Raw genomic sequence first — 12,686 nt, 5'->3', positions numbered from 1 at the left:
TGAAACTTGCCCGTGAGCATGCCCGTCTCCACCTGTGTCTCTTGTACAGGGTGCTCCCTGCCCTGCTGCACACCAACGCTAACCTTAGTTCGGCCCTAGCCCCATCCTCTTTTCCCAGGCTCAGCTGACTGCCCTATGCAAGAGTTCTCCCTTTCTTTGCATGCCATGTCACCACAGCATTCGCTGCTGCTGTGCATTTTACCATCTGTTGCTTGCTTATTGGATTATAAGCTATTTGAGGGAAAAAACCAAATTGGCTTCAGTTTTCCTGGGGTGCAGGCAGGAATTTTATAAAGTGCTTAGCCAGGGCTGGGCATCAAGGGAGAGTTAATGGCAGTGAGGTACAGTATCCACTTCACTGCCTCAACCCTCTGTTTCTTGGTTTTGCCTAGATTCAAAGTAAGAAAAATTGTGTTTGTTCAGGAAATTAAGTTGTGGCTTATTTGAGTTGGAGATGAAACATTTTCAGTTTTAAAATGTACAAAGAGGGGTCAGAGAGATGACCCAGTGGTTAAAAGGACCTAAATTCAATTCCCAGCACCCATGTCAGGTGACTCACAACTGCCTACAACTCTGGTTCCAAGGGACCCAACACCCTCTTTTGGCCTATGTGGGTACTGCACTCACCTGCACATACCACACACGTGCATACACATAATTAAAAATAAATCTTTAAAATGTACAGAGAACTAGGTCTGATGTTCTTCTTTGCTTTCTTTTCCCATAGGGCAGAAGAGCAGAGGAAGGCTCAGTCATTGACTATGAACTCATTGACCAGGATGCCCGGGTATGTACCAAGCTTCTTTGCTTGAGTTTCCCTGGGCGGGGGGGTGGGGGGTGGTGTCCACACAGCCACTATTTCTATGCAACAAGTTACTGCCAAACTTAGAGGCTCAAGATGACAAGCACTGTTACCTCTCAGCTTCTCTGAGTTAGCGATGCAGACCGGCTTGACCAGGAAGAAACTTGAGGTTTCTCATGAGTTTGTAGACAAGATGTTAGCCAGGGTTGTGGTCACTGAGAGTGTGACTGGGTCAGGGGCACCCTCCCTATGTGGCTCACCATGTGACTGTTAGGAGGAGATGTTGGCATTCCTCTACACGGGCTCCACAGGGCTGCTTGAGTGTCCTTAGAACATGGCGGCTGGCTTTCCCAGAACGGAGGAACGACAGAATTCTCTGCTGTATTTTAACCCCAAACCAGCTGAGAATTCCAGTTTTGTTCCTATTTTCTGTGAATGATATTTATTAGAAACTATTACTTTGTGATGCTGGTGTAAGCACCAGGTGTATGCCCAGCTCCCATTTGCTCATTCAGGCTTTGCCTGTGTGGACCAGCCAGGTCTTGAAGACTACTCTGTTGGGGAAGCTGGAGCAGATGGAGTACACACAGCCAGGGTAGGAAGGCTTCCTGTTCCACTGTGTGGAAACAGGGGAGGGCAGCAGAGGCCCATCCTTCTACCTGAATCATGAAATTCTCCTAAGGAAGCAGTAAACTAGGTATGCATTATCAGAGGATCAGTGGGTAGCTCAAAACACATCATAAAAGCTACAGAAAAATTGATTTGAATGTTTCTTAGTTCTAAAATTGAATAAATTTTGCAGAGTACATTTAGTAAGAGGTAGAGAAAGGTGTTGAACGCAATAATAGGAAGTGGGCTTTGTGGTGTACGGAGATAGCTCGACATGGCCTGGAGAAGGCCAATGCTTGGACACACCTGATCCAAATGGCAGGTTTGGGCCACACCTGCAGAGTGGGTTTGCGTGCTCATTTGTCATTTTGAATGCATAGCCACTGGGTTTGTTGAGTGACACTGGCTCTCTCTGGATCATGTTGTTAACGTTTCCTGGTTGGCTGCATTATGCACAGGAACTGTATGATGCTGGAGTGAAGAGGAAAGGGACCGATGTCCCCAAGTGGATCAGCATCATGACCGAACGCAGCGTGTGCCACCTCCAGAAAGGTGTGTACTGTGCTGGGGAAGCCTCGGCATCTGGGGCCCTCAGATGGGCTGGGAGGGATCTGTGCTAGGGCTACTCAGCCAGGCTTATTCTCCACTTGGCTCTCCCTGGGCTCCCCCAGTTTCCTTTAGCAAGTCATTTGGCTTCCCCTCTCATTCTGGAGCCTCTGTCCTCCAAATATGGTTTTTTTGTTTGTTTGGTTTTTTTTTTTTGTTTGTTTGTTTGTTGGTCTTTTTGAGACAGGGTCTCCCTGTAGCCCCAGCTGTCCTGGAACTCACTATGTAGACCAGGCTGGCCTTGAACTCACAGAGATCTGCCTGCCTCTGCCTCCCGAGTGTTGGGACTAAAGGTGTGCGCCACCATGCCTGGCTTCCCCAAATATGTTTTATGTCTGATGTTTTAACTTGCTTCCCTGCTTTGTGTATGTGTGTTAAGTATGTGCATGTGTGTGGGTGCATGTTTGTGTGAGTGCATGTGTGTATGTGTGTTTGTGGCAACCAGTGGTCACCTCAGATGTCATTCCTCAGGAGCTGTCTACCTTGCTTTTGGAGGCTCATTGGCCTGGAGCCCCATAATTCAGCTAGGTTTGCTGACCAGAGAACCCCCGGGGGCCACTGGGTTTTACCTTTTCGGTGCTGGGATTGCAAACACACCCACCATCATGCTTGGCATTGTTTTTAAACATATTTTCTGAGGATCAAACTTGGAACCTTGTTTGCCACATGTACTATCTCCCCAGCCCTTGTTTCCCCTTTTTACTGGAGGATCATTTGATTTTGCTGTTTGTTGAAGCAGAGGACATGGCTGGCTCTGTACTGTTTCTCATGACATCCAGACAGATGCGTTCCAGTTAGAGATGAAGGTGATCACATTGTGTGACCTGGGCAGTGTCATTAGGGTCAGGAGCCTGATCTGGCCCACCATGGAGACCTCTATCCCCCTAGGATGCCATCTGTATCATCTTTGTTTTTTTAAAATTTTATTTGTTGTATCTTACATGTATGAGTGTATTGCCTGCATGTATGTAAGTGTGCCCATGTCGTGCAGTGCCTGTGGAGGTCAGCAAAGGCCATCAGATCCCCTGAAACTGGAATTATGTGTTAATTGTTAGCTTTCATGTAGGTGCTGGGAACTGAACCCAGGTCCTCTGCAAGAGTAGCCAGAGCTCTTTACCGATAAGCAAGCCACCTCTCCAGTCCCACATCTTCATTTTTTTTTAAATCATGGTATATAATTATGTAGATGATCATTGCAAGTTGACTGGCATCTCTGTTATAACCATTTGTTTTTCCTTAGTGTTTGAAAGGTACCGGAGCTACAGCCCTTACGACATGCTGGAGAGCATCAAGAAGGAGGTCAAAGGAGACCTGGAAAATGCCTTCCTGAACCTGGGTAAGCAAGTATAGTCCTCCTCTTTGGTAGAGGGACAGAAGCAGGAGGAATGAGTGGCATTCCCTTACTTTAACAGTCCTAGGGAGGTGTGTTGAGACTTGGAGAGTTTTAGAACTTAGCTTGACTGAAGGACATGAAGGTGCAGACCAGTTCCACTGACAGCAGAGAGTTGTCGGGGAAGAGTGAGTCAGCAGAGAGGGCTGTGGTAGCAAAGCTCACACATGCACTGGGTCCTCTCCACCCTCCACATCCCCTGATTGAAAACTGAGCGGAACTCAGTTAGTGGTTCAGAGGATTCTGACAGACCTAATTCTGATTGCTGTCCCAGAGTCAGGGCATCATCTCCCTCCATTGTGGGAGAGACAGGCAGCCACACCCCTGACCTTGTCTCTTCTCTCCACAGTCCAGTGCATACAGAACAAACCCCTGTATTTTGCTGACCGGCTATATGACTCCATGAAGGTAAGGGTGGTCAGTAGGTCCGTGTTACCTCTAGGCTTCTCTTCTGTCATAGCCCAAACTGAGTGTCCTTGACCAATGTTTAGAGGAAAGGGCGCTGGTGTCTGAAATAGGGCCATAGTAGTCAGCTGTGATTATATTTGACCAGGGAGAAAAGCACCAGTCCATCTTCTCTCCTCTGCTCGAGGATTCTTGGTGCAAGTATGAAACACAGTGCCATGGTGGTATCTGATTTCTGCTGGGGGCTGTTCAGAATATTCAGGGGTTATTCCCAGAATAAAGACAAGCAGGACCAGAGAGAGACCAGAAGCACCCACTAGGCCTGGCTGCTCTGTGTGCCCCCTTCAGTCATGGCAGAACCCTGTGGGTTTCCATTACTGTCTTCATAAAGAAGGCTGGAGCCCTCAAAGCCTCAGCTGGCTTGCGGTCACATAGCAATCTGTAGCTGTGCGTACTTCCTGCAAGAATAGCTCCACGCCAGTGCGTTTGCCACTCCACAGTGCTCCCTGTGTGTTCCAGGCCCTAGCTTTTCCTCTCTGCAGCACCTCACTTGTTCACGCTGCCCCTCTGCCCTCTCTCCTTTGGTTCCTTGTCACACATGGCTCCTCTCCTCAGGGCCTTTGGTACCATGCATTCAACATAGGCATGGAGCCATGAGAAAAACATGCTGGAACATCCTCTCTAAGTCCCCAAGTGGCCAGCAACCCTTTGTTGTATATGCAAACTTGCAGCCTGGCCTTCCAAAGTGCAGAGCTAAAATCTGTGCTAGTTAAACTCTGGTGTAGGAGCTGGAGAAGATGGCTCTGTGGTTAAGGGCACTTGCTGCTCTTCCCGAAGACCCAAGTTTGATTTCCCTCACTCATGTTGGACAGCTCACAATGCCTATGACTCTAACTCCAAGGGATTTGATGCCCTCTTCTTGACTCCACAGGCACCTGCACACATGTGGTACAGACAACACACACACACACACACACACACACACACACACAAATTTAAAAGATAAAAATAAATCTTTGAGCTGGGTGTGTTGGCTCATGCGTTTAACTCCAGCACTTGGGAGGCAGAGGCAGGCAGATCTCTGTGAGTTCAAGGCCAGCCTGGTCTACATCGTGAGTTCCAGGACAGCTGGGGCTACAGGGAGATCCTGTCTCAAAAAGACAAAAAAAAAGGGCTGGAGAGATTGTTTTTCAGAAGACCCAGGTTCATATCCCAGCACCCACATGGCAGTTAACAACTGTCCGTAACTCCAGTTCCAGGGGATCCGACAGCCTCTTCTGTCCCCCATGCACATTGCACGACACGGGTGCATTTACCTACATGCAGGCATTAACACTCACACACATAAAAATAACAAATAAAATATTTTAAATAAAAAAATACCAAAAAAAATCTTTGAAAAACACACATAAGTGCCAGAAAATGTATTATATAATATACTTTTTGTAGTGACTACATTGCCAAGAACTTTAACTTGGGACATCTACTTGGTTCTCAGGGCAAGGGGACACGTGACAAAACTCTGATCAGAATCATGGTCTCCCGAAGTGAAGTGGATATGCTGAAAATCAGATCTGAATTCAAGAAGAAGTACGGCAAGTCCCTGTACTACTTCATCCAGGTAAGGCCTGCGACGTAGGGCTGGCTCTGCTCAGGCGTGTGTGTGTGTGTGTGTGTGTGTGTGTGTGTCCAGAGTGTGTGTGTGTGTGTGCAGAGTGTGTGTGCAGAGTGTGTGTGTGTGTGTGTGCAGAGTGTGTGTGCAGAGTGTGTGTGCAGAGTGTGTGTGTGCAGAGTGTGTGTGTGTGTGTGTGTGTGCAGAGTGTGTGTGTGTGCAGATTGGGACATCTACTTGGTTCTCAGGGCAAGGGGACACGTGACAAAACTCTGATCAGAATCATGGTCTCCCGAAGTGAAGTGGATATGCTGAAAATCAGATCTGAATTCAAGAAGAAGTACGGCAAGTCCCTGTACTACTTCATCCAGGTAAGGCCTGCGACGTAGGGCTGGCTCTGCTCAGGCGTGTGTGTGTGTGTGTGTGTGTGTGTGTGCAGAGTGTGTGTGTGTGTGTGCAGAGTGTGTGTGCAGTGTGTGTGTGCAGAGTATGTGTGTGCAGAGTGTGTGTGCAGAGTGTGTGTGTGCAGAGTGTGTGTGTGCAGTGTGTGTGTGTGTGCAGAGTGTGTGTGTGTGTGCAGAGTGTGTGCAGAGTGTGTGTGTGTGTGCAGAGTGTGTGCAGAGTGTGTGTGTGCAGTGTGTGTGTGTGTGCAGTGTGTGTGTGCAGAGTGTGTGTGTGTGTGCAGAGTGTGTGTGTGCAGATTGTGTGTGTGTGTGCAGAGTGTGTGTGTGCAGAGTGTGTGTGTGTGTGTGTGTGTGTGGGTGTGTGTGTGTAGAGTCTCTGAGTGGGTGTCTAGTTAGAACGTTGCTAGAATGGTGATTTTATGTTTTTTCATTTGTGGAGAAGAGATGTGGGGCATCACATATTCACATATCAGGGATTTGTTTTGAAAGCATTCTGTTAATATTTTTATTTTTGAGAATTTCATATATGAGTATTGTCTATCTATTACTTCCATCCCTCTCAGTCCCCCACCATCTTATCCCATGTCCCCTGCTCCTTCTGAATTTCTTGTCCTTTTCTTTGATTATTGTTACATATATATATGCATTTATAAATAACACACACACATATATTACACAGAGTTACTTAATGGTGCTCGTGTGTACCTGTGTTTAGGGCTGCACATTTGCGATTAGATAACCTCTCAGGTAGCTCGTCACTGGAGAAAACTGATTCTCCCTCCCTCAGCATCCATTGATTGCCTGCAGCTCTTCATCTTGAGGTGGAACCACATGACATCTCCTCCATCCACTTGGCATGCCAGCTGGTTTTGTTATTGTGCAGATCTCCACACTGTGGAGATTTCACTGATGCAGTTTCTTGTCATGTCTAGAAAGCACTAACTAGCAGTAGGTACTTTGTCACTTTGGCTCTTAGAATCTTTCTGTCCTCCCTTCTGCGATGTTTCCTGAGCCTTGAAGTACTAGCTGGCCTGGAACTTGCTGTGTATACGAGGCTGACCTTGAATTCGCAGAGATCCACCTGCTTCTTCCTCCTGAATTAAGGGCACGTGCCACCGTGCTGGACCTTTGAAAGCATTCTTTTATGAGTTGTCATGGACTCTGTGGAGCTGGGGCAGTACCGTATGCTTCCCATATCTGTTACTCTGTTGTAGTAACTGGGGTTGATGGTGATGATCCCTCAAGTCTTGGTGGCATTCTGAGAGACGTTGAAGTTCAAATACATTTTGTCTTTGTCATTCTTCTGTTTCTTAAAAAGTCCCCCCAAAGGCCTCAAAATGCTTGTTTACAAATCCCACCTCTGTAGTCAGCTTAGTCTCTGTCCGTTTGGGAGTGATGGAGCATTAGCCTACAAGGATGAATTCTGTCCTGGGCGGCGCCCTGTGCAAACTCATGCAGGTTTCGCAGCCCCCACCCCGCCTCTTTCTGTTTTTGTGGTAGGAATGGAGCCCAGGCCTTGCACATACGAGGCAAGCCCTCTACCTCTGAGCTAGCATCCCTGCTTTAAAAGTTTTTATTCATTCTCTGTATATATATGGTTGTATGTGTGGAGACCAGAAATCAACTTCAGGTGTTGTTCCTCAGGAATTGTCCACCTTGTTTTTTGATACACTCTCTTTCACTGGGACTTGGGGGCACTCTGACTCAATGAGGCTGGCTGGCCCATACACTTCAGGAATTCCACTGTCTCTGCTACCCCTGCCCTGAGATCACACATGCATTCCCCCATGGCTGACTTTTATGTAGGACATCAAACTCTGATCCCATGCTTGTGGGGTTGAGCTATCTCCCCAGCCCCTCCTTTCTACTTTATTTTGAGATGAGGTCTTATTAAGATGCCCAAACAGTACTTGAGCTTGTGATTGTCCTGCCTCAACCCCCCAAGTAGCTGAGCTTATAAGCATGCACCACCAGACCAGGTTGCAATTCCCCTTTCTAAAAGAGCCTTACATTTCCACATCTGTCCTGCTCTGTGCTCATCAAGGACAACTTTAGAGGTGAATCTGGTGCATCTGGGTTTATTAGGGCCCATATTTAAAGGTACTAGTTAGATTTCATGGAAGGTTTCTTCACCTCAATAGCTTATTTTCATGTGACCTTAATGATCCCCCAAATTTCAAGGTGAGGCAGTGAAGAACCCAGTCCTCTGTGGAAGGATGAGAGTGCAGGAGAAAAGTGGGGGTGCTGGCAGGACTCCTTGCAGGAGCTACAGTATGGGGTACTCCTCTCCACCCTCACCGTCATGGTGGGAAGCACCTTCTCCTACCACAGCCACAGGGCAGGGCCTGGGTCCACAATATATAAAAGGTCTGCAGAGAATCCATGGCACCCCAAAGCTGTTCAGGTTACTGTGGAGTTTGGTCTTTTTGTCTGATAATACATTTCTTTTTCCTCTGTGACCACTTGCAGCAAGACACCAAAGGTGACTACCAGAAGGCACTGCTGTACCTGTGTGGTGGAGATGACTGAAGCGCCTGCATCCAGGAGTAGAGCTGCCTGCGCCCTACCTAACATTTTAGAGAATCAGATCGCAACTAACAGACCCCTGTGCTCCTCCCTGTTAAGACGACATCAGAGTTGTAGCCCTTCCCCTCATTTTAGTTGCCTTAGTTACCTGACTTTCCCTTCCTCTGTCCTTTAAGCCAAAGAAATGAACATTCCAGGGAGTTGGAAGCAAAGTCTGTGATGTGAAACACTCTGCCTCCTGTGTACTGTGTCGTGAATAAACCGTTTTTACTTTAGAAACAAACTCTACTGTGCCCTTGCTTTCCATTTAATTGTTTAGAAATCAGACAAGCTTGGGATTGTGCCGTTCACCCAATGAGGCTGCTCTAGAACTGAGCTCTCTCCTCTAGTAACCACTATCCAGAGGTGACTTTTAAGGATGAGTGAATTTAAATTATACACAGTTGATAATTTGGTTTTTTGGGGGGGCGCAGGAGTGGGGCTCAGTGCTGGAGCACTTATCTGATTTTGTGAGTTTTTCCTTGGGGGGGAAACAAACATCTTAATTCTCCCAGATACAGCACCAACAACACACAAAGAAACCATTCCACTCAAGTTAACTTGGTGAGCTAGTGAGCTTAATTAGGATTACTCAAAGGAACTTGGGTGAGGGCTTACTCACAGAAGCATGGCCACCTTAGAAGTGTTTACAGCACTGAAGAAAATAGCTCTCCCAGCAACAATTATTTATCTTCTGTATCTTGGTTGTGTGTATGTGTGTGTATGGGGGGGTGCTCATACACTCCTCCCCCACAACAACCCGTTAATGACCTATATATCCTTGGAGAGGGGGTCCTCATAAGTCTCTCCCCTCTCCATGATGGACTGTTAATGAACCCAATCAAGAGTAGATGCCACAGAAGCAGAGAGTTCAAGAGGGCAAAGGCCACACCGTGCTTGGAACACAGTGTCTAGAACAGTGGAGTAAATGATGCCCTGGGTTTGATCCCTAGTACCACAAAGACTGGTTCTTCAGTCACTTTATCCACATTTCAGACGCTCAGTACCCGTGTCTGGTGAGTAACCAGTGGATTGGGCCATGTGCGAGGAGAACATTTCGATTGTAGAAGGAAGTTCTCCTGGCTTGCTACATAAGCCCTGGATGTGAGAGGCCCCAAGAGAGGAAAGTCTCAGTGGCTCACCTGCTGGGAAAGTACATGAAAGCGAGCGTCTGAGGCGGCCGAAAGTGTGACGGGGATATTCTGCATTCTCTTCGGTTGTGGCTGGGTTTTTTGTTAATTGCATTTTTTAAAAGATTTTTAAAAATATCTATTTTTATGTATATACATATATGTAAATGCACCATTTGTGTATAATGCACAGAGGCTAGAAGAGGGTATCTGATCCCCTGGAACTGGAGTTATAGCTGGTTGTTAGCTGCCTCGTGGGTGCTGGGAACTGAACCTGGGTCTCCTGCAAGAGCAGTCAGTGTGTTTAATCACTGAGCCATCTCTCTCCGGCCCCAATTTATTTTTAATTATATGTGCCTGTGTCTATGTGTGGGCATGTGCACATGAGCAGAGGTGCCTGCAGAGGCCAGAAGAGGGTGTTGGAGTCCCTTGGAGATAGAATTATAGGCTGTCTAAGACTGCCTGATGTGGGTGCTGGGAACAGAGCTGGGGTCATCTGTAAGAACATCATGAGTTCTTAACTGCTGAGCCGTTTATCCAGCCCTTGCCTTGTTTGCTTTTTTAGAGTCGCATGTAGTGCAGTCTCAGGCGGCCTGGAACTCACTATGTAGCTGAGGATGAATGTTCACTTCTGAGTTTTCTGCCTCGAATCTCCAAGTGCTGGCATGTTCTACCATGCCCGGATTATGCAATGCTGGGGACGGAACCTAGGACTTCTGCAAGCTAGCAGGCACTCTACCTGCTGAGCTAATTTCCCAGCCTGGACTTGGTAGCAAATGTAGTAAATGAACTAACATCATATCCCAATCTCAAGAATCTACCCTCCAGTGAGCCAAGCTACAGCGTGATTGCACAGCAGGGCTAACCTGACTGGGAGCACAGGGAGGAACACAATGTCTGTAAGGACCGGGGAGGATGACAGCAGGAAGGAAAGAGCTGAACTGTGCCCCACAGTCTCAGGTGAGGTTTCACGGCTGGGAAGATGCTCTCCACACAGACCCCAGACTATGAAGGACAGGCCATGCACACACCTGTATACCTTAAAAGATAAAACCGCAACCCAGAAAAGGGTTCATGTCTGCTGGTCTGACTAAAGACAATGATGCCAGAAACTGGGTGACAGAAGAAAGCTTTATTTAGTGGCCAGAGAATGGAAGAGTGGGAGCCTGTGTGGGCATGGCAGCCTTGACTCCAGGGAGGAGTTACAGAGACAGAGTGGGAGTAATGAATATTCATGTCATGCCCTCCTCTCTTAGGGTTCTCTAAAGGGAACAGACAGATAGAATGAATATATATGTAATATTATTAAAGAAAGGATTTATTAAATAACCTTACACAATATGGTCAAACTAGTCCAAGAACAGCTGCCTCACTCTGGAGAGGCCGAGAACTGGTAACTGCTCCGTTCACGAGGCTGGATGTCTCAGCAGTCACAATCTGGCACTGAAAGTCTGGAGGGTTCCTGGAGAACCACTGGTTTGCAGTTGATGTTGGAAATCTGGAAAAGCTGGTTCTATTGTTGGCAAAGGAATCAGGAGCAGCAGCAACAGGATAAATCAACTCAGTAGCAAGAGGGAAGACCAAGCAAGCAAAATGTGGATAATCTTCCTTCCTCTGTAGCCTTTATCCTTTTTTAAAATCTGGGCTGCGATTAGAAGGTACTACCCTCATTTGGTGGGAGGGCTTCCTCCATCCATTAAAGCAATCCGACACCCACTGCTATAGAAAATGCCTCAACTCAGGCTCCATGCTCAGGTGATTCTAAGTTGTAGCAAGTTGATGTTTAAAAGCAACCACCACACCCCCTGTACTAGAGATCACACCAGGGTGTGGTGTATGCTAATCAAGCACCCTACCACAGAACCACTAAGCTAGCCACTGAGCTGTATCCTCAACCCCTTAGGGTGCCTCTTTGTCACAGTCTGGTGTTTTCATTCATGTAATGGATGAATAGTCCATTTCACACTGGTAGGCATCTAAGGTGCCATTCAGGGGGACCTGGGCTGTGTAAGGAAAGTAGCTGGATGTGAGCTGGGGAGCAAGCCGGTAAGCAGTGTTCCTCTGTGGTCTCTGCTTCAGTTTCTGCTCCAGGATTCTGTCTTGAGTTCCTGCCTTGGCTTCCCTCAGTAATGGATTATAACCTGTAAGCCTCCCCAAGTTGCTTTTATAGCGGGTATCACAGTAATAGAAAGCAAACTAGGACAGCTACTGTGAATCATGCTGCAAGGAACACGGATGTACAAGTGTCTCTGTGACACTCTGGATTCTTTTGGATAAATATCTAGGAATAGGGTAGCTGGGTTGTAAGGAAGATTTACTGTTAGTTTTTTGAGAACACGCCATACTGACTTCCATATTGGTCAGATGAGCTTATATTCCTACAGGCCCAAGTTGGTGAATTTTGAGTCAATTTAAAATGAATAAATCAGAAGGTTTATTGACATTTTCCTTGGTATCACAATGACTATATACAATGGGAATTCAGCCTGCCCCTTGCTCCTCTGTCCAGCCATCTAGTCACCTTCCGTAGGATCAAATGGAAAAAAATTCCTTAATTGAAGTTTCCTCTTCCCAAGTATGTCAGGTTGACAACCAAGATTACCCATCGCAATAGCTAATTCAACACATCCTTACACGAATGGACTGTGTACAATAAGCATGTGCGTGTGTCTGTATCACCACCTGTGCTCACACACGTCAGGTTCTGTGTATAGGCTGCTGGCCCAGAGCCCTGTGGACAGCTGCTTAGTCTAAGTACTGTCCCAGAGAGGACACTTTCTGAGGGGAGAGCAGACCCTTCCCAAGACCTTCACTATATTTTCCCATCAGAGGGCACCCGTCTGCCAAGATGAAGTTCAGGAATGTGCAGGTGCTGAGCAGTTTGGGAAGTGAAGTGAAATGAGTCCTCTGGACAGAAGTGGGGAGTCTGGAAAAGAGGAGGCTGCCTGCTCTGCTCCAGGAATTCAAATGCAACTTAAATAACACAGTGTTATATAAACGGAGTGTGTCTGTAAGCTGATTGGCTTGCTACTGTGACCCTTTGGCAAACTTGAGATGGAAATTCAGATTGAATGTGGCTCCTGGGTCACTCGTGGCCCATAACGCGACTCTGAGGTCACTAAGATGGCCTTCCAAGAGCAGGTTACACAAACCTAGGGTGTTT

At 47.1% G+C, this 12,686-nt stretch overlaps 1 protein-coding gene across 1 annotated transcript in view; it reads left to right on the top strand.

Annotated features, from left to right (window-relative positions):
* Anxa2 (annexin A2) overlaps positions 1 to 8,637 on the top strand; it is a 49,599-nt gene extending 40,962 nt beyond the window's left edge. The window contains exons 8-13 of the mRNA XM_008836879.3: positions 728 to 787; positions 1,870 to 1,963; positions 3,258 to 3,353; positions 3,757 to 3,815; positions 5,311 to 5,433; positions 8,298 to 8,637. Of these exons, the coding sequence (XP_008835101.1) occupies positions 728 to 787; positions 1,870 to 1,963; positions 3,258 to 3,353; positions 3,757 to 3,815; positions 5,311 to 5,433; positions 8,298 to 8,357 (492 nt within the window). The 3' untranslated portion in view covers positions 8,358 to 8,637. The remainder of the gene's footprint in view (positions 1 to 727; positions 788 to 1,869; positions 1,964 to 3,257; positions 3,354 to 3,756; positions 3,816 to 5,310; positions 5,434 to 8,297) is intronic.
* Positions 8,638 to 12,686: the final 4,049 nt, after the last annotated feature.

Source organism: Nannospalax galili, unplaced genomic scaffold, assembly GCF_000622305.1.
Source record: "Nannospalax galili isolate Female #2095 unplaced genomic scaffold, S.galili_v1.0 scaffold117, whole genome shotgun sequence".
NCBI lineage: Eukaryota > Metazoa > Chordata > Mammalia > Rodentia > Spalacidae > Nannospalax > Nannospalax galili.
The sequence above is the reverse complement of the archived record's forward strand: the minus strand, read 5'-3'. Positions and strand labels throughout refer to the sequence as shown.